At 46.9% G+C, this 22477-nt stretch overlaps 1 protein-coding gene across 2 annotated transcripts; it reads right to left on the reverse strand.

Annotated features, from left to right (window-relative positions):
• Positions 1-242: 242 nt before the first annotated feature.
• On the reverse strand, positions 243-22231 carry UBE2G2 (ubiquitin conjugating enzyme E2 G2). Of its 2 annotated transcripts, XR_014269434.1 has the most exons (7): positions 22167-22231; positions 14025-14060; positions 13885-13930; positions 8184-8302; positions 4250-4390; positions 769-2353; positions 243-322 (listed from the first exon to the last, which is right to left on the reverse strand). XR_014269434.1 is itself a non-coding variant. In XM_082487075.1 (6 exons), exons 1-6 carry the CDS (start codon positions 22207-22209, stop codon positions 2241-2243), a joined length of 498 nt encoding a protein of 165 aa, XP_082343201.1. In that variant the 5' UTR covers positions 22210-22231; the 3' UTR covers positions 326-2240. The 2 variants fall into 2 exon arrangements, 1 of the variants encoding a protein (XP_082343201.1); XM_082487075.1 differs by lacking the exon at positions 243-322 and having other exon boundaries at positions 326-2353.
• Between the last annotated feature and the right edge of the window lie 246 nt (positions 22232-22477).

The raw sequence follows: 22477 nt of genomic DNA on the forward strand, positions 1-22477 counted from the left end.
CTATAAAAATTCTCAGTAGGAATCAGAGACCGAATTGTCCTTCTCAAACCCAAGAGCTAACATCAGCGGATTTTGAATGCTACATTAAAACTCACGATTCACCTGTTGCCATAACAAGACTTTCCGAGATCAGACACGCGGATCGTAACAAGACCTTTGTAAGAAGCAAACTGCATCACATCTGCCAGCTGCCAGATTTTGACAGTTTTCTTCGCATTACCAAGTTCTTGTCATCAGCCATTCAGCTTCTTTGGACCAAGTCAGAATTGGACTCTCTTGAGTGACCCATAAAAAACACCCACTGCAATACATTTGCATACATCTATGAAAGGAGAAAATAGAATCGCTTTATTTTCAGTATACAGACTAAATCCCACCATAAAATAATGAGTGAGCACACATGAATAAAATACTCCGCACTTAAAAAGCGCCCATTTTTGCCACGTCTGCAGAATCCATCGCTTGCCACGTGGCGCGCGCCCCTCTCCAGCGTTGTTTCCGCGAGCGGCTGCAGTACTCCCAGGAGCAATGCTCCGTCTACTACAATTCAAAAACCCCTCTCACTTTGCATATAAGTGCTACATTTTCCTGTATGCCTTGAAATACTAGTTAGGTACAACAACACTATTTCATCATCTCTGCCCCCAAACTATGTCGGCTCCCCCTCCCACCCTTACGCCAAAGCAAGAAGAATTACTTCTACAAGGAGGTAAAAATCAGCAAGTTCTAGCAATACAAACTCTTCAGAGGTGCAGAATGACGGCATACCGTGACCTGCAGCACGCAAATACGCAGCACGGACAGCAAGACACGAATACTGACGAGTTGTAGACACGCGCATGCACACAATCACCTCTGTAAAGCTTTCTCCACGGTGCGACTTCCTTCCACGTCACAAGCTTTTCAAAGGAAAAAAAAATAAAATAAAATAAGCCCTTCTCAAATTTAGTCCATTTAAAGCTGCCAACAAAATTTGATTCCGTGTGCTATCAATGGGCACATTATTGCTTGTAGTAAATTGGAGAAGATTTGGACCTACGCAAGAGATTCGCTTGCAAAACACAAAGGTCACCAAGTGGTCCCTAAGCAGTTTCACAAACTGATCGTTGCGGCTGGTGTTTCCCGCACCCTCCACACCAGCGGTCGGCTACAATACTCTGCAGTTCTAAACGTGCGTCGTACTCCCCTCTAGAAAACATGTTGCGTGTCTTCTCTGACTCATATTTAAAATACACAAGAGCAGTCAGCATAAAAAAAAGTTACAGTTAATTTTACAAAATCCATCTTCGCTCGTTCACCTGAAAAACGGGTGACCAAAGGACAGCAGTGCCTAATCCTCTCAACGCCAAGAGAAGATGACATTATTGCAGAGATATTTCATGTGCCCAGCGGAGCAGACACGTTCTCGCTGGATCTTCAAGCTGCCAATGACCTACCTCGCCCCCGGCGAACCTGACCAAAAGCGTTTAAGAATCCTGTCTTTAAGTCTTGCACCTCTAATTGAATGTAAAGTTTACAACTGAGTGTCTTTAAGGAGTAATAAAGCAGCTCTTGGGATTTCTTCCAAGCAAACACTGACTCAAAGGCTCAATCCAAACTCACAGTGTTACATGGGAACAGCAGCCCATTCTAGGCCCCCAGCATCGCTGACAGCAACCCCCTAGATCTTCTCTTAGAGTTACATGCTGCGCTACCCCTTCCTTTGCTAAAGCATCCTGGTTTTTTAGCCTCTCCTGCTAACCATACTCTTCAAATCGGTTCTGACCGCAAACGCTGTCCTTAACTTAGCACATATCATAAAATTGATAAGATTCTTTCCCGTCTACTGGTGCTCCAGATGTAACGCCACCCATAAAAACATACAGCTAATTCTTCCGGCAGGTGATCCAAACCAGCTCCGTTCTCAAACAGCAGATCGGCAGAGGCAGGCTGCAGACTGCAAAGTCTCCAAGCTTTCCACACCACGAAGTGAGGTAGCAACAAGCAGCCTTTGAAACAGCATTGTCTCCATATTTTTCTTCCCCCCCCCCTACGATTAAATCCCTTTTCCACATAATTCCGTGAGCGAACTAGAGGCTTCTCTGGAGCAGCGGAAGAAGAAAAGACATGGTAAATAAATAACGAATGATAAAAAGAACTAGGCCGATAGTTTTGCAAAGTTTTCCTTTTTGGTACCAGCACTGAGCACTGCTCCTTTTCGGGTGGAGAGAAATACAAAACACTTCAGTCTCTTTGTGAGCTTAAAGTCCGAGTGACTTCTGCACAATCTGCTTGGCAATTTTGTTAAATTGTTCTCTGTCTTCCCGCCACATCTTGGAGGCGTCTACGTTGGCTCCACTTTCATCATTTGGCTCTGAAATGAGAAAGATGGAAAGATAGGCGGGCAGGCAGGTCACGGAGCAAGACCGTCGCGCTTTCTCAATAATGCCTCTGTACTGCCGCTTCCCTCTGGCTTTGGTACCCTTCCCCTGCTTGGGACTACAGGAACACCACTAAAGAAAACCCAGTGACAGCTGATGGATTGATTCCCAAATGGTCCCGATTTAACTGATCACAAGAGAATATCACAGCGAGGTCAGGTTTTAGGTAAGACACAAGTGGCAGAGGAGCAAGACTTTCTTTTGCTTACATTCTCAACAGCTGAGCCCCGGCATGCACACGGAACAACACAACGCGGCACCACCAGTGCCGTCAAGGGTTTTTAAAACTGCACGCTGTTCCCTGCAAAATGTTTTTTTTCTGGTCCTGCGGCTCCACAGACACAAAGCCCTCCCGACCAGGCCACCCAAACAGGCTCCGTCACTCTTTGGGATGGTTTGTTCTATTAAAAACCAACAAAACAAAGCAAGAAAACCCATAGAATGCTTTCATTTCTGCAACATCTTTCATCCGAGGATTTCAGAGCGTTTGGCAAAGTACATTAAGCCCCTGTGACTCAAAACACTTAATTTTGTACAGAGGTGAGCCGAGGCATGGGATTTATCAGGTCCGTGGTCAGCATACGGAAGGACAACAGTCACGGGATTACACAAGTCACTAAGACAGAACGTACTCTGCCCATTTTGCTTCACAAACTAGTCCAAATCCAGCCCAGCCCAGCTCACGACAGACATCTTGGGCTCGTGTCTTTCTCGACACAATGCTGATGGTCTGCCCCTAAAAGCCAGTAGTGGGGACAGGAGATGCGCAGGTCACCCAGTTTCGTAAACTTGGGCTTACGCTACCTGCGGAGCACTGAGAGAAGCTGATCGTTGACAGTTTAGACTAAATTCCTCCAAAAGCCATGGGAAAACAGGATGCACGGGCAGAAAACAAGAGAGTTCAGGTGACTCCTAGTCTAGGTAAGGTTTCACCACAAACTAAGTTCTTGGAAGCCCAGCCAGGTACTGTTTGCCTGCAGAGCTTCCCAACGGTAGGTCGCTATTCTGAAGCTAAAACGGTCACACGTAAGAATCTGTTGCTTGCTCTTTGATCAACCTTGCTGCTCTAAACCTTCCAAGACCTCTTATCCTTCAAAACCGATTCTAAAGGACGCAGCTCCGCCCTTTTCAGGCAGTTCAGTGGCTCTGTCTGCTATGTGGAAAAGGATCCGTCTTTCAGGGAGCCGTACACGACAGAGCTGATCTATAGCCCTTGCTGGATTTAGGGAAAGCCATTTAAAAGACTGCACCGAAAGCTTTTCACCCCACCCCTCTTCTCAAGAAGCCTTCCTCCGAATCAGAGATGGCAGAATGGGGTACGTTCCCAAGCTGGCAAATAACAGACACGGGGGCTGCTGGCTTATGACTCAGGCCATGGACTCCAGTTTACCATACTGGTTAGATCTCGCCAGTAAAGCTTCAGCTGCTAAAGCCAAATCCAACACAGGCTGCAACAGCTCTAAGACCTGCAAAAGCTGAACAGACATCGTAGCAAATGCGAAGACAGAGCACAGGTTTTGTGCAGGAGCAGGGAACCAGCTGAGCCTCGGGACCCACCTGACCATCGCTGTCTGCTTGGCTGCCGCTGACCTGGGAGGAAAGCAGTGCCGTTCCTCGCAGAGCTGGAAACACCTATTTAACAATTCAGCCTTCCCCCCACCCCCCCAATTATTTTCAGACAACGTTTTTATTAATAAATCTTAGGGCTTAATGAACTCTGGTAGGTGCCAAGCGTTTTTAAACATCCTTTGCTCACTTAACAAATCAAACAGCAAGAAGCAGCTCTAGCTAACTCAGTAACTGCTGTCTCATGAAACAGCAGTCCTTACCTGCCAGCATGCTAACGACCGACAAGAGGATCTTTTCCACGCTCTGCACGGGACTCCACCGCTCAGCGCTGCTCTCATATCCCATGGGATCATCCCCAGGAGCATGAAGAATAGAGATGCAAACTCTCCCATCCGGGTAAACTGCACGAGAAGTACAGGGGATTGATGGTTACTCAGTGGAAACGCTTTGCCTCTCCTGTTTTTTAGCACAGATGAATGTTCGGACTTGGCCTTCGTATGACTGAGGCTAAACCCAGTTTTAAATTTCCTCTTCCAAAGGCAAGATGACACAAAATCTGCAAGATAAAAATCTAGCAAAAATTTCCTTTAAGCAAATCTAACAAACTTGGGTCGTCCTGCCCCAACAGAAGCCTGCTGGGAGCAGTCGTATCGTTTAATACCAAGAGACAGGCTGCATGGAAAAAAATAAGAGAGGCAGCCTGGCGGAACAAGGCAAGTATTTATGCACAGACACAGCTCCAAATAGGTAACTAGTCCTACTTAAATCAAAGGGTAGCAGTCACACAGCCCTGAATGCGCCTTGGAGTCCTCCACTGCACCATGACTGTAAAAAGAATTAAGCAAACTTGCTCCGCTGCAGCAAGGAGGGACAAGCGGTGTATGTTATAAACAACAGAATTGATCTTACTTGGAACATTACTGAGGTGCAACCAGAAGGAGTTCACACCACTTTTTTTTTTTTTAATTATTTTTAATATTGCTTAAAGCTCAGCTGCATTAAAACGCATGAAAAAAAGTAACCTATCAATTAAGGACACAGACATCTTCCCCTCCCACCTTTAGCATAAACAAAGCACCTGCAACACTACAAGTCATCTTCACAGGCACTGGACTCCACTGACCCGATAATGAGGCCAAAGAAAGGTTGAAGAGGAGACACAAAGAGAACGGAGTTCGAAACTCTGCTTTAGCAACACGACCTAATTCTGCAGCCTCCCAAGAAATCACAGCTGTAGCTCAGTGCTGTGCTATCCCTTGGGTGACCAAATCTGTGCCACTGCAAGGAAAACAAGACAAAACAAAAAGAGGGAACGGCCGCTGGAAGCATTTCTGCTCTTTTCCAGTTCCTTCTATTCACCCAGCTAATGTCTGCACTACCCTGCAACGTGCAAGTGCTTTGGAAGACTTATTTACATCCCCTCCTGCAGCCCCAGGCTGGGGACTGGAGCTGGTCTCGCCGTAGCTGGAAGAGATGAAAACAGCACGTGCTGAATCAGCACCTCTCCTTGCAAGTTAGGAACACGCTGGTAGAAGGCGTTTCACCTGTAAGTTACTCTGATGTTTTTATGCAGCGTGCCTCATTTAAAGCAGCTGGACCACAGCAGCACAGTCACAGAATCCCAGACTGGTCAGGGTTGGAAGGGACCTCTGGAGCTCACCCAGTCCCACCCCCTGCCAGAGCAGAAGCACCTACAGCAGATGCACAGGACGGCGTCCAGGCGGGTTTGGAATATCTCCAGAGAAGGAAATTCCACAGCCTCTCCGGGTAGCCTGTGCCAGTGCTCTGCCACCCCCAAAGTAAAGAAGTTTTGCCTTGTGTTGAGATGGAATTTCCCATGTTCCAGTTTGTGCCTGTTGCCCCTTGTCCTGTCGCTCAGCACCACTGAGAAGAGTCTGGCCCCATCCTCTTGACACCCATCCTTTAGATATCAATAAGCATTGAGGAGATGCCCTCTCAGCCTTCTCTTCTCCAGGCTCAACAGCCCCAGGTCTCAGTTTTTCCTCATGAGAGAGGTGGTCCAGTCCCTCCATCATCTTCATAGCCCTCTGCTGGACTCTCCAGTAGCTCTCTGTCTTTCTTGACCTGGGGAGGCCAGAATGGGACACAGTGCTCCAGATGTGGCCTCACCAGGGCAGAGTAGAGGGGGAGGATGACCTTGCTCGACCTGCTGGCCACAATCTTCTTGATGCGCCCTGGGAGACCATTGGCCTTCTTGGCCACAAGGGCACATTGCTGGCTCGTGGGCAACTTGTTGTCCACCAGGACTCTCGGGTATCTCTCTGCAGAGCTGCTTTTCAGCAGGTCAACCCCCAACATGTACTGGTGCACGGGGTTATTCCTCCATCGGTGCAGGGCCCTACACTTGCCCTTGTTGATCTTGACTTGCAGTCAAACAGCAATGGCTGATTCCGGGAAGACGTACGCATCTTCCCACTTTGTCACTAAGTGCTAATGCAAGACTTCCCATTAATCGCTACTTTGAAGTTATCTTTGCCAGAGCACCCACGAACGTAATTTTATTTTAAGAGAAGATAGCTCTGTGGTGTCTCGATTCCCCCTGCACATAACACAAACTGCAAAGATAAGGGAACACAGCAGACTTTTAAAACTTTTTCCTTGCAATTCTTCACAGGTGGAGGAGTAAGCACTTAAAGAACAGAAAAAGCACAGCACGGCCACCCATTTCTACAGCCTGTCTGGCTATAACCAGACCATCACAATCCCACCTTAGAAAGACTCAAGTGTCTGCTTTAGGCGATCTCAACTTTAGTTGAACGTGACCCAGAGTTACAGGACTTTAAAAAGCTGAGCTGACCATTCAGTATGTTCCAGCTAACCCCACCGAGGAAGTGTCCATGTATAAAGCAACTCTATAACATATGAAGGTCAGGCAGTTTGTGCTTTTCCGCACCCCACTCCTCCTGGCTACGCTGCACACAAAGCAGCTGTGAGCTGCGAACCTCGAGCCAAGGCCACAACCGGAGCTCAAAGTATTGCGCGGACAAGGATTTGCTCACGGAGACCAGCCCTGCCAAGAAGTTTGGGTGAATTAGTTCAGCCGGAGCAAGGTGCCAATGCGGCCACACTGCTTGCAGGTGCCAAATGCTGCACTGCTGCAGACATCAGCGCTTCAGAGGTGATGCTACAGTGTCTTGGGCATGTCCGCACAATTCTACCCTGTGATGCGCAGGTGTGTCTTCCACAGGACAGAGGATGTGGATTAAATAGGCAAGAATCTGCATCAGTGGTGTTCTGAGAAGGGAAGAACGGAAGAACTTCAAGAAATTGCAAAATGCCTTGGAATAGGATGAAATAAATTGATTCCCAGCTGAGATTAAGATTTGTGTTATGCAAGTGCAGGAATGTCAGCTGGGAAGGAAACATTAGGCAGGAGGGTAGCATTTTCCTTTTATTGTTCTCAAGTGGCAGAGACCTAATAGCCCATCAAATCTGGGTGATGATAAACGATCTTTACGCAATCCACATTGATTTAGCAGATGTCATAAGCAACAATTTTATGATGAATGCCACGGCTGGCTCCAGAGAGTACTGCTCCAGGCTGTGAAAGAAGGCTTTAAGGTTTTTACCTGTCCAAGATTCAAATCTGTTAGCTGAACTTGTTACTTCAATTACTTCCACTGAAAAGTCTGAAGATCATATTGTCACCAACAGAATTGCAGAGAAAAGGACAGCAAAGTCTTAACATTAAAACGCCTGCAAATGTGTCATCTGCTTGGACAGGGACACTCTGTATTTCAGAAAGATCACATCAGATATGTTACTAAACTCATGACTTAACAGGGAAAAAGCCATGCTGCCTAGTAAAGCTGCATCCACACTTTGGTGAATATGAATTGAAATAACAGCAAACTCCTTAAAAAGCCACTAAATCTCCCATCACGTACAGAAGATTTATCTTTAGACTAGTTAGAAGCATTCTTAGAACGATCTTAAAGGCAGTGAAATTGTTGGAAACTTTGTTGGACTGTTTATGACCAAAAGGTATATGAGGAATAACGTGATAAAGAGCAAAATTGCTGGACAGCTGAACACTCCCACTGCGTACTCAAGGCTGGAAAGGGAGAGAGAGAACAACCCTCGGTAAGGATGTCAGCTCTCCTGTTGCAAAAGTTTGTTTTTAAGGTGCACAAGCAGCTCGCTCCCCCGTACGTCCTGCTGCATCAGACTCACTGTTCGGATGGAACATCTCGCACGTGAACCTCATCTTCGGAGGACTTAACGGGTAGTCGAGTGGAAAGCTCAGAATAGCAGGGAAAACCCCATATTCGAAACAGGTGTCTTCAGGACCCCTAGAAACAGATAAAAAGCTATTCACCAGAGTTTTAAATAGTTCTTTCACCCAAACTCTTGTCTAATGAGACAGTGAGGTTTGGGTTGCAACATCTTCTCCAGAAAGCAAAGGGTTAACACACTCTTACCCCACACCTCATAAACTTAAATCCAAATATGGGGTTTGGGAGGGAAGGGGGAAATCAAAGCTTGCACACTAAATTACTAGGAAGGTCACAACACTGCTTAATTAGCAGGGTGTGTCTGGATATAATAGGAGTATCTGGCTCCAAGGCATGTTCCAGGATTTGAGAGTCTGCACGTCAAGAGAAAGCAGAGGCAGGTGTGGGACTCCTGTGCCTTTGAAGATACTGTTATGCTGCACAAGACAGATGTCAAACGCTGGAGCTCAATAATAATTTATAAAACCTACAGAGATTCAAACTCCCAGTATCGAGCATAACCACACATAAACAACCACACATAAACACTTATCACTATCTGATGCAAAAAAAAAAACAACACAGCAACATTTTGTAAAAGTAAAAACACAGCTCAGGGACCATAATTGCTGAACGCAGGACAACAGACTTACAGACTTAAGGTATTTAGTTTGCACTCCCTCAAGTGCATGCGGAGAACAAACGGCTTCGTCAGGGTTCTTGTAGAAACATTTCCTTATTGTGTTCATCATCTAGTTCAAAGTGCAATCAAGTGGAGAATATAAAGACAACTATTTTACCCTCCCTACAGAAAACATTTCTGGGAGGTGAGCAAAAAAGTTTACTCGACATGATTTATTCAAACTTGATGAACCATCTGGAAGTTATAACACAAACATGATCTCCCCTGATTGGAAAGATCACGAAACAAGCTTCATTGCCGAAAATCTTAGCCAAGGAAACCTCATGTATTTAGTAAAAGACTCTTCAAACAAGGGCTGTACTGTCAAGGAAATAAGGTTTAGGAATATATTCATGCCTCCTCCTCCTCCTTCCAATCCACATTCTCCATGCCAGAAAGAACATAAAAGTTCAAGGACTCCTCAGACTGCAGTTGGTAACCTATAGAAAAAGAAAATCGAGACCAGCAAAAGCTAAAGCCCTAAGAGGCTCACTCTCTTAAACGTTGGGATTCAAAAGACTCGGCTGACAGATAAACCTAAGAACTCCGTGATTTAAACCTGAATATTGACACTGGCAGGTACGATTAGAGAAATGCATCGACACGCTGCAAGAATGAAAGCTAAACCGTTTTGTTCCCTTTCTGGCCTTTTCCCTAAATTTAGTCGGGATTCAATTCACATCTGAGAGTAAACTGAATGCATTTTTTCATGAACATTTTAATTCCAGCTGCATTTTAAAGGCTTATTGTTGAACTTCTAAGAGTATGTACATACACGCATTGAAAAGCTGGTGGGTGTCTGATGTTCTGTTTTGAGAGCAAACACACAGCCTTAAGGGCTCTTCTGTCAAATACGTTAACCCAACATGCTCCATTTTAGGCCCTGTATTATGTGAGCAAAACGCTTTTGGTTTAGGCATTCATTGCTGCCAGGATCAACTTCAAAGAAATTATTAAAGTTAATCCAAGACAGCATTTGCAACTGCAAAGCACTCGGGAGGCCGCAACATTTGGACTTGACAGCATCACTCTCAGTTCAAAAAGGACATCGGCAGGGCCAGGGAGGGAACACGGCACAGCACCTTTTGCAATCGCACCACCCGTCCCTCAAAGATTCCGAAGCACACCACCTTCAAAACCTCCGTGCCTTATGCCATGACCTCCTCTGAGCTGCTGTGCCACTCGAAGTCTTGAGTACTTGAGTCGGGTTCCTCCAAGAAACACCCAGACCACGCAGTGGTGACACCGCTCCCACCAAGCCAATCGGCCAGTCGCCTTAAGCAGCTCCCGTACCCCAGAGAAGCCAAGCACTTGCCATCACTAACCGCGTGCCCAGGGAAAGCACTCATTCTGCGCAGGCTCCAGGGATAGAACTCTAAGAAAAACCCATCTAAGACTCTTTACAGCCTGCAAAGCAGGCACTTGCTGCATCGTTTTCTGCGCATGATGCCCGAGGAATGGATGTCAGTTCTCCTCCAGCCGTTACATGGCATTAAATGACTTGCTAGACAGCCAGACTGTTTAGTTGTGTGACAGACAGCATGAACAACTCTTGTTGACGTAGGACATAACATGAAAATAAGAAACACTGAACTCCATGAGCTGGCTATTACTTAGGCAAGGGGAAGAAAGGGACGGCAGGTATCTGCCAAAACAGGAGGGAAAAGCGCACTGACGAGGACAATTAATTCTATAATCATAGCTTCACGTACATTTGTCAATGGCTTCTTATTTGTACAAAGATACTGGAAAAAGACCAAAACCCACAGTCATGAGCTGCTGACATGGGGAATTCCGTGCTAAACAGAAGTCCTAAGCCTAATTATACATCTAATTACCTTTCTAGACAGGTTTTTGATAGGTTGACTTCTAGTTATACTGTTTAGTTTTCAAGCAATCTTTAGGCTAATAAAGCTCTTATTACATGATTTTGTGTCTCTTGGGGATAAACTTTAATAGCAACGCACGCTTGCATATGCCAACCAAAGGCGGCAAAACTTGGTCTCGAAACATTAAACTCAAGAACTTCCACAAGACAGAGCAGCCTACCGGACCTCACGAAGCACTAAAGAACCGAGAGGCATTCTGGTAAACTCTCGTGATGTGCTGGGACTATTTATCGTCACGAATAAGTCGCCCCGTTGCAGAGATTCAGCTGTTATAAATACTCTAACTCAGCTACTGTTTGACGTCTCATCAAAAGGGTGCGCTTCCCACCAGGCTCCGAACCTTTACAGTTCAGAGAGATTACCAGGTTGTATTTTCAGTTCTGGATCTATTACACTCACTTTGGGAGCACCAGAACTGTTCTATCATTCAGACATGTCAATACAGCCTTAACATTTGTACGTTTAACATTTATCCAACACTGCTGCTGCAGGCAAGAACACCAGAAATACAAATTATTATTACCATTATTGTAAAAGGCATTATTTTCTCTCCGAGCCAAGCTCTTACATCAATCTGTGTAAGATTACCTAGCCCACCTCTGAACTGATAAATGGGCGATGTCTTTTCTCTCTCAGGTCCCTTTTTTTTTGGTATTTATTTGCCATTACACATGCTCTAGCTTTATATAAATTGAGTGAAGGAAGAAAAAATAAAGCATTCTGTTCTCTTCTTCATTATTACGCTACATGCTTCCCTTTTGCACTTCACCTGTCTAAAAATTTGAAGCCGACTTTATTTTAATTTCCTCATCTGCACTTCTTTCATTCCCATAATCTCACAGAGCACATTCGAGATTACAAAACATTCGAGAAGATTATCACAGACAAATATAAACAAGTCATTTAGCTCGCTCTCCAAACGTACACAAACACTTCTACTAATAGAGTTTCGTAAAGAGATGAAAGTAACCGAACATGTTTAGGGCAAACATGTTTCTATTGTACCACAGCTTCAGAATGTAGCAGATCTTAAAATATAACTTTATTATGACACACACAATACAGAAACCAAAATTAAAGCACCTCCGCCTCTCATTTTGCGCTGACAAAGACCCGAAGCTCAACACTCAGCACTTTAAAAGGCTTTCAAGTCTACAAGTGGTTCATCTGTTGTTTAAAAATTTGTTATGGGAATCTTGTTTAAAAATTTGTTATGGGAATCATCAGAAAAAAGTATTTTCTAGGTAATGAATCAAATCCAAAAATACTTCTGCATGTCCCCTATGAAAGCTCTACTCAACTACACAATCTCTGCTGTGAGAGAGTACCGACAGGCAGGAACTTCCTTCCATATTCCAAGAAGTGCGTTAAGTCCTCTGGGATCTCTACACTCCAAGCAACGCACAGCTGCCTGAACTGAAATTTGGTACATCACCAAGCGCAAGTTTCAGAAGAGCGATAACTATTCCGGCAGGCAGAAAGAGAAAGCGTAAGCCACCGCAGCCAAAATCTTTGGTGTCAGGCAACAAACTACTTATTTTTGTGTCTGTTTTCAGGGCTAACAAGAAGTACAACTTGTTCATCACAGGATAAATAGCTGCACATAAGCAGAGGCACTTGCCAGCTCTTCATATCAATCAGCAAACAGGCGGTGGTAATCCAAATCTCCATTTACCAAGGCCTAAAATAACTCAGAGGCTCACGCTTGCCATAAAGTAGGATCACCCACGCAGCCAGCTTGTGTGGAACAGGTGATATGCTACAGCTTGGGATGCTTTTGTATTGCTTGCGTGCCTGATCCCAAGAGACGGAAGTCTTGTTTTTCATCCCTAGACAACACACTAGCTAAGAAAAATTCTGCCACCCCCGCTAGCTGAGAATCTCCTAAGTCAGCACCGGTGTTTGCAGCGCAAACCTGCCAAGAGCGCAGCAGGCACGCTGCAAGCGGGGCCACTGCCTGCTGTCCCCGGCGGCCCCCAGGTCCCCCTGGCCCTGGCTGAAGGAAAGGAAGGACGTCACCGACTCTTACTGAAGGAACCTTGAAATACAGAGTCTGGATCTACTCTAACAACAGACCACCAGCTTCAGGCCAGACTTAGCGGTCAGGAGCTTTTTAATCTTTTAATTCCGTAGCATCTGCCTAAATTGCCAGACCTGAGTAACGATAGTCTCTCTTCCTCCACCCTACTGTTTTAGAACTTTATTTTGTAAAAATCACCAGTTATTCCACGTATTCAGAGTTTCCCAAAGAAGAGTACAGCACGAGTAAGAGGATAAGCAAGAGAGAAGACAACTTGTAAGATGCTGGGTAAGATTTCGTCTTTTCATGGCAAGTTTTGCTATGAACAACTGTACCCATTTGTTCAGGAGTGGAAAGTGGAAGGGGGAGGACACAGTTGTGTGTCTTTGTCACCCCCCAAAACACAACCGGTAGCGATCAGCGCTATTCACCAACAGAAGAGCTTTCTACACAGAACCACTGCACCCAATGTCTTTACAACACCAGCCTATTCCTGAAGTGTAAAGAATTTCAAAACAAATCTGCTTTTTTTTTGTTATTTGAATACTTTCTCAGATCAATCCCCTTCCATTTTTCTAGAAAGAATCTGAATAGTAAAGTCAACTGATTTTAGACGTTAACTGTCTTCTCCTATCACTGAATCTGTGTGTTTTGCTCAATTAAAACAAGAGAAAAACCTGCCCTATATTTGCAGTTGAGTAATGTTCCCAACAGGTTGTGTGACCTACAAGCAATTAATTGTTTCCTACAGGGTTTGTACATGCAACGTATATCCCAGGGAGCCCAAAGGAGGATCCCTGTCAAATTTGCAAGTTATTTATGCTGAATGTTGCTTATCATAATGACACCTGCACAACAAATGGTCACTTAAGTCCCAATCCTGCCTCTGTCACGCTGTTTAAATTCCAAATATAACTCACTGTTTGGGTCAGAAAAGAAGTTTCCAGCCAAAGGTAGGCTGAGGTTGATGTTATGCACAACTGATAATATTTTTTTACGTTCTCATTCTCCTAGAAGCTAATCATAGCGTGCAAGCGCTGATTTCGGATACAAAATGGTATTGACTCACATGATCAGAGCTTCCCATTCAAAGAAGTTCTCTTCATTCATGGGACCTATTAAGAAAAAAAAAAGAACAAAACAATGCTTAGCCCTACCTGAACGCAAGGCTACAACTTCACTGTGCCCAAACCCTGCTCGGCTCCTCACCTGCTACTATTCCTTCTGGTGGGTTCAGCGTCAGCTCTGTGAAAACAAAAACACAAGGAAGGTTAACGCCACCCGCAAGCCCAAGCGTTTCGGCTAGCGTTTGGGTGGCCACAGCCTACAACAGAGGCCCCACCAGCAAACCCCCTTGGAGAAAAGCTTGAGGACACCACGGGAGGAACGTTTTGGCCATGCTTTACTGAGTGAAACTCCATATCCAGAAGGCCCAGTATCTCACTGCTGACAATTTAACTTCTTAATTCAAGACAGTTTTCTAGACAAAACTATTTGGCGCTTTGTGCTTTTTCGGGCTCCCAGGGGAACTAGTGTTCCCAGGAGCAACAATTTAAAATTGAGAAGGAAGAAAAAAACCCAAAACTCCTTCAACAAAGCATTGGAAACACTCTCCTTTTGGAACACTGGGGTGTCTGCAGATACAAACTCAACGGCCTGAAGAGAAAATGGGTTGTATTCCTGTAATCGCTCTGCACCAATTCAGACTTGACCTCAATATAAAACCCCAAATGACGCAAAAAAGATGGAGAAACAGAAGAAAGATATTTGACAAGCAGCCGTGTTCCTTGAATTCAGTCCTACTCGCCTGGAAAACGTGAGCAAAAAAAGAAGCAGCAATAAAGCAGCCATGCTTGTTTGGATCCATCAGCACTCACTTTCTGTAGGAAACTGGTACAATTCCCAATTTCTACAATAACCTTCAGCGTCAGTACCTCATTTCAAGCTTGCTGAAGCCCAGCACTCTGCGCTGATAAAATCATAACCAGTTTTTCTACCACCTAGTGTAACCACCATCAGCTTCCGAAGTCCTGCGGGGTGGTAGCAGCTAGCGAGGCAAAGTTCAGCCACGCACAGGCAACCAGTGGCCCTGCAGACCCTGGCGGGGGCCCAAACACCCACCCCCCAGCTCTGAGCAAGACGTCGGGACCAGTGGCGACACTCAAGGGTGTCAGACTGGAGGAGGTGACAGTAATTAAGCCAACTTAAGTAAGGGCTCTGAGCTGCTTATCTAGAACAGTGTTTCCTAACCGATGGCCTGTGGACTACTAGTGGCCCGTGACACAGGGAACGCAGCAGCAGAAAATGCCACGCACATTCCCATGCACAAAACCAAGCACGAATGCGGACTCGGAGCATGCGGGAATTCACAAATGCGTAAACGAGACGCTTGACCTAATTTCTGCTAGGCTATAGGTGAAAACTGTGGGTAGTGGCGCACAAGACAGCACATGAATTTTTGTCTTAAACCAGCCAAGTTACTGTTGGATGCAAAAATGCGCTGAGATACGCCGACAGAAGAGACAGCGATAGTCTTCAGTTCCCTCAGATTGCCATTAACTTTGGCACAGACCTCTCCAACTGAAACTCAAAAGCACAGCAGCAGATTGAAACTCAGCGTTTAAGGTTTCCCATGACAACCTGATGTTAAGGAGCTGTTTTTTCCAGCTTGATAGCGGGTCTCTAACAGCTTCTCTCATTGATGTTTTTAGACAGGAAGAGGGAGATGTCAAACCCAGGAGGCTCCTGGAATCATTTTGCTCCATCTTGTGGCTCACTCTAATGAGAAAATCCCTCTGATATTTCCCCACAGTTTCCCTTGAAAAGTCTGACAGCCCTTGCGACTGCCCGGTGGCAGCATCTGCGTGTCCCCTGCGGTGGGCAGCCAGGCAGAGGTGTGCCGTGCAGCTCTCCACCCCCAAGGAAAACCAGGGCAACGGGAAGCAAGAGCCAAACCCCATCAAGCAAAGGGTCTTTATGAGGACTGGGGTTCAATTCTCCACTTCACCTTGCTCAGCTCTCCCCTCGGAGGCAGGTAAAAGAGGCTTCCATCCTTAAGACTCAGGCAAAGCGCAGGGGCACAGGAGCTTTGATTTGGGGTGGCTGCTACGACACCTGGTCATTGAGGAAGGAAAAACCCCTTTTCCATGCGGATGGTCATGTCCTACCCTGTGATTTCACTAGAGCCATTCAAAGAGAAATTGGGAGCACAGCATTTGGGAGCTACACAGCATGAATTGCCAGTAGCTGACACAGCATCAGCTGCTTCAGTCCCACCAGAGCCTCCAAAATAGGGTCACTTTAATGGAATGTCAGGGGGGAAATTTTTCCAATTATTTTTGAGCGAGCAGCAAAAAGCATGTGATCAGAGCATTTTTTTTTTTTTATATAACCTTTCACTGCAGAACAACTTTGACAAGTCAGTTAGGACAAAGAGCGTCTCACCCGAATCTCTTCTGCCACCCTGTCGCTCGGCGGCTGTCCTCCCAAGCAAGTCGTGTGGCACAACAGGAGCAGGGAAGCAGATGGAACAGCCCAGCCTCTGCTCTCCATGGCATCCAGCCTGGGGGGGAACTCCTGGCTAGCCCAAGTTTGGCCTCCTGGCCAGGAAACTGTCCCCCATACGTAGTTGAAAGCTTTCCCAAGGAAAGCTCTTCCCCTCTGCAACTGCCACACCACACCATCCGCTTGCCTATCCACCCACGACAGCAGCGTGCCAGCGTACACCCACACCCCAGCCACCATCACCCGACGGCCTCAAACGCTGACACGCTGTTTCTGTTCCCACGTGCACTGCTTCCCAGTGACAGCAAGGAGCTGAGGTCTCTGCCCGTGCCGAGTGTGGACAGCATCCAACACAAGGCGTTGACAGGAGGAAACGCGGACTCAGAAGCTACACCAGCTACGTGAGAGAGGCAGCTCGCACAAACTGTGAGCCACCTCCCTCGGTCCCCTTTCTCCAAGGGGCAAGATTCGCAGAAAGACTTTGCAAGACCCTTGATGTGGCAGTTCCTTGTTTATGGCTGACTGGTGACTGTGGGTCTAGGAAAAAACATCCAAGGAGCGGAACCTCATGATCTGTCGGGCAACTGAGGTGGAAGCAGAGCCATCAGACACAGAGGGGGTCTCCTGCCACGCTGGCACCACAGCTCCATCACCCTCACCTGGAGCTGTGGGACCCCACGCCTGTGCTGGAGCTCAGCCCTTGATCTGCAGAGCATCACTACTTCTCCCAACACCAGCAGGCAGATAGCCCTCTTTGGGGCAGGCAGAGCCAGGCCACCACCTTCCTGGGCTGCTATTTTACACGATGCTAACTACCAGAGCAGCCATCAGCAGGAGCTGTGGGATAAAACAGCCTCCCAAAGCACCCATGGAGCACCCTACTGCCAGGAAAGCCTTCAGGGTTCCTATGGAGCAAATGCACAAGCACCAACATCCTATTAAGGGATTCCGAGAGGTGGAAGGATGAGCAGTCAACATGAAAAAAAAAAGGAAAGCCAGAAAAGGAATCAGTTTTGAAAGAGGTAAAGGGGAAGGCCAAGAAAAGTCTCTGCGGAAAACAAAGGAGCAGCAGAGCCACAGGGCGAAGCTGAGGCTGGCAGCTGCTGCTGGAAGGGAAGGCAGATAAGGCACCAGGTCACTTATACAACACCACAGCCACTTCAGGGTGCCCCAGGGTCTGGGGTTTGGGGAGAGCTCTCTACTCAGGCACATGTGTTGGGTGCACGCTGGAGGACCCCACAGTGGTGCAGCCCATTCAGTTCATTCATTGAGACCCCACCTGAAGTACTGCATCCAGCTCTGGAGCCCACAACATAAGAAGGACATGGACCTGTTGGAGCGGGGCCAGAGGAGGGCCACGAAGATGATCAGAGGGCTGGAGCCCCTCTGCTGGGAGGACAGGCTGAGAGAGTGGGGTTGTTCAGCCTGGAGAAGAGAAGACTCCCGGGAGACCTTAGAGCCCCTTCCAGTCCCTAAAGGGGGCCTATAGGAGAGCTGGGGAAGGACTTTTTACAAGGGCATGGGGTGATAGGACGAGGGGGAATGGCTTCAAACTGGAAGAGGGGAGATTTAGATTAAATATTAGGAAGAAATTTTTCACTCTGAGGGTGGTGAGGCACTGGCCCAGGTTGCCCAGAGAAGCTGTGGCTGCCCCATCCCTGGAGGTGTTCAAGGCCAGGTTGGACGGGGCTTGGAGCAACCTGGGCTGGTGGGAGGTGTCCCTGCCCAGGGCAGGGGCGTTGAAATTCGATGATCTTCAAGGTCCCTTGCCACCTAAACCATTCTATGTTTCTATGATTCAAAGCAACGTCTCTCAAGCACTGGAGAGCAGTTTCCACCTTTGCATCCTACACGAGGCATCCTGTTCAGTTCGCAGAGTGGTTTTGCTGCACGCAGCCAGGGGATTTGCTCCCAAACTGAAATGCAATGAAGTCCCAGCTAGTAGCTCCATAGATAAACCTTACCGTAAAGCTTTGCTTGTAAGCTGAGACTGAATGAAACTGAGCTGAAACGAGAAGTGCAACGCTCCTATTAGGACCTTGGGGCAGATTTGGGTGCACACAGAATCAATTCCTCCCTTTCCATTCCACTGCTCTTTATGGAGTCATTATAGGCCTATTATGCCTTGGCCAAAAGGAGGAGAACTGAAAACACACCCCCTTGTTAAAGAGGTTAATAAACAGACTGATCACATTCATAAAAGAGAAGCTCAACAGTATGCTTTTTAAAAACTGCATCGATTTAGCATATCTCCAAGGCGACTAAACACACAAGGCTCAGGAAACATTAAGGGCACGTGCTCACTTCAGTATCTGACAGCATCTGGACTGAGATGCTTGAAACCAGAATCTTGCTCTTTCTACTCTGCCAAAAATTCTGTTTTCTTCTCTCTTCTCTGACGTAGCATCCGATCAGCATAAGGCAGTTTGAGCTCACACAGACACACGGCGCAGTGTGTTTCTGAGATACTTCCGAAGCATAACCCTTAGGAAAGAGCATTTTCAAAGCAGGTTTGACAGGGACAGCTGCAGAGGCATACCACAAAGGTTCATCCCTCTCTTCCCCCCCCCAAGAAAGAGCAGCTCATCACAACCCATCCCACCGCAGCGGGAGTTTTCTTCCAGCTCAAAGGAACTCTCTCCAAGCAGTAAGGACAAGAAGCATCGATTGAAGTGCTGCCAGATTTTGTTGTGTACAACGAAGGTGTATTTTTTCTGTGAACTCTGAAGTCTCAGAATTAACTTAAATATCATATTTTTAACCCGACAGCACTCCCAATGATACCTGTCGGCATTACAATCCACTGCTCTGTTACCTGTTCGTACCAGAAAGGAAATACAGTGCATATGACTAGACACCACAATACCTGCATCTCTACAGATTTGACTTAATACTTTCAAAGTCACCTATTTTAGATTTTAAAAGTCCAGCAGTGACATCTTCAAGATCACACAGCTAGGAAACAGCAAATGTAGAAAAAGAAGTTTTCCATTTCTTAACTCTCAGAAGCATAAGCTGCTATTGAGAGACTAATTTCAGGCTTTAATATTACTAAACATTCTAAATCTAGAATTAATAACAAACATATGTTCTAACAGAATTGATGTTCTTTTTTTATATCTGATTTTTTCAAAAGCGTTATCTAAATTAAGTTATGGCAGAGTAGAAAAATACTTGAATAAATATGAGACAGCAAAAAGTAATCACACCTCAAACACGCAAACAAAGATCTAAATGAGGACAAAAAATAAATCCGTCTCATCTGGCTGCCACAGACACCTTCCCTTCCTTCCCCCCAAGGAAGGGAAAACAGTGCGATTTCACAGCCTCTCCTAAAATGGAATAAAGTATTTGGGCTCCAGCAGGTAGAAACTCCTCACAACGTCACACATTTTTCACATAAGGTAACAATAAACCTTTAAAGAAAGATTTAAACACATATGTGCGCATACACAGAGGAAATAAAAGACCAAAAGTAAAAAAATAAAGCAAGTAAGGAAAGAATTAGAAATTTGGTAAACAAAATACACCCACCAGCAAGGCACTGACTGACAATCATCTCTGTCATGACTAGAAGTAGCTAAAGGCAAGAGATAGAGAAGAAGAAAGAGGAAAATTAAAGAAAAAAATAAATTGTGTGCACAAATATACACATAGATGTATACAAGATTTCATCCAAGGTGGGCAACCAGGAGGAAGAAGTCATTTAAAGTCGCCTCACCATTCCCATTCACCCAGGGCCACACAGTGCTTACGCCCACATCAGGAACACGCGTCCTTGGAAGGGAGCTGAAAATTCATGCAAAGCTGACCCTCAGACTGCAGCCCTGTCCCGAGACAGGACTTTCTCCTTCTCTGCAAAAAGAGGCAGCAGAACTGCCTACAACTAGGAACTATTTTTATTTTTCAAAATAACTTTTGCTTAAAATGTCTATGGGACAAAACAACTTCTGAAGAGCTACAACTAACTGCCCAGTCTTTCGTTATAATTCAGGCTTGATTCTGGGTTTTATAGCTGAGAGCACCCACTAAAGGAAAGTAACAGCCCTGGAAATGCACAGACAGCACAGGGTAATCCAGGCGGCCACAGGAACAAAAAAGTCTCGCTTACTCTGCTTCTGTAACACAGGTCTCCAGAAGTCAAAGCACTGTACACTTTATCATTGTAGATTACATTCGTTTTTTACAACGCTATGTTTTATTACAGTTGGGAAAGTATGTACAGAGGAAGATCACAAAACAGATGTTATCTCAATTCATGGTAAGTGTTACCCTGGGAAACTACGCAGAGAGGACTCATGTAATGTCTGCCTGTAGCATTAAGTCAAATCCTTTTTGATGCTATCTAATATCACTTTTTCCTACAGAATTCATTCATACTTGACATTCTAGTAAGATCTCATAGCTTCTCAACAACAAAGGATCAAAAACGCTTTTTGGAACTAAGAGGATTTATGTCAGAGAACAGATAGAAGCAGAGCCAAGTCTTTTTGCAGCTGCCTTTCAGGTCAGTGCTTCTGGATTACAACTGGAAAACGCAGGTTTCTAGGACGCACTGTCAGCACAAGCTTCACCCGTACAATGGCGCTGGTGGGGCTCGCTCTCTGTCCCCAGCAGCAGCCCGAGCAGCACAGGGCCGCGGGCCAGCCCTGGCCCTCACAGACACCTGCGTGGCGGTTCAGCTTAGAGACCTGTGCTCCCCAGAGCGGCCTGAGAATAAACACAGTATTGGCAGGAAACATGCATCTATAAATACCCTGTTTTACACAGGCTGGAGTCTTCCGCTAAACGATGGCAAAGCGAGAAACAAGTCCTCGTCCCTGGACAACCTCGGCAGCTCTGTAAATGATCCTCAGTGGAACAGGCCAGTTCTTACAGCCTAACGCCGTCCTTCACCTACCACACACTGCTTTTTTTCCCCATTCTACTTCCTTGCCTGAAATAAAAGCCAGAATATCAGAGGCCAAAAGGAACTGGGTTAACAGCAGCAACAGAAAAGTGTATCTTGCCAAAAAAAAAGGCACCTTTGGACGCCTGGCAAGCGCAGTGGTGGGCAGAACAGGACGTCACAGAGGAACCCAGTCCACAGCAGCAGGTCCCTGCTCCCTGCAGTGGGGCCAGCAAAGATCACTGCTTGCCACCCCCTGCGAGTCACACCTCACGTAGACTTTTAAGCAAACAAATAAGTTTATGCCATTGATCGCTAACTTCCAGTTACCAACCACCACGCTTCTGTTAAGGTCTTGACAAACATCTAATTATCTTTCAGGAAACAAATCTCTGTGACAGAGGCTTCCGTGGCTGCATTTTGTTCCACCTGGAAAATTTACCTGGGCAAAAATAAGAAGAACCAGCCACTTGCCCAAGATTCCCAGGCCTCCCCCGTGACTAAGCTCCCTGTGTCAGGGAATCCCAAGAGCTCACAAACCGCCCTTCGGTGTCCCAGCCCAAACAGCCAGGCCTAGTGCGCAGGACGGTCCCTCCGCAGCAAGGGAAAAGGGATAACAACCTGGAAGAGAGAAGCAGTGCTAGCCCTGACTACCCGCTCCCACAACCGCATCCCAAAGCCCCCACCGCTGGTGTCTCTGCGAGGACGCAGGGAGAGCTCTGCAGGCCCAGCGGAGCAGAGCAGCCGGCGGGGGGGGGGGCAGGTAAACCGTGGCCGGCGGGGCACAGGGAGGTGCCCCGGTCGCCGGGTCGAGGGAGGCCCGCGGCCTGTCCCGCCGCCGGTCACCGCCCCCTCCCCGGCCCGCCTCCTCCGAGCCCCCCCCCCGGGCTTTAAGAAAGCACCCGTCAGGAAGGGCAGCGCGGGGGATGACCAAGGTCGCCACCGCTCCCCCGACTCACGCTTGTACTCGGCCATCAGCCGCTTGAGCGCCGTCCCCGCCATGGCGCGGCCCCGCCGCTCCCACCACCACTTCCGGGCGGGCTGCTAGAGAGGCCGGCCGCGCGCCGCTCCTTCTCCTCCTCCTCTATGGTGCGCCGCCAGTCCTCCGAGCGTTGGGGCCGCGCATGCGTAGAGCGGCGCGTGCGCAGCGCCGAGCACACTTCCCGGGCGGGAAAACTCAATTAGAGCCAAAACATTCAGTTCAGGCAGCGTGAAACACGCAGTCCCGGTGGTGATCCTTTAGGAAAGAGGCTGCAGGAGCGGAGGGAGA

Source organism: Vanellus vanellus (assembly GCF_965231255.1).
Source record: "Vanellus vanellus genome assembly, chromosome: 8".
Taxonomy (NCBI): Eukaryota; Metazoa; Chordata; class Aves; order Charadriiformes; family Charadriidae; genus Vanellus; species Vanellus vanellus.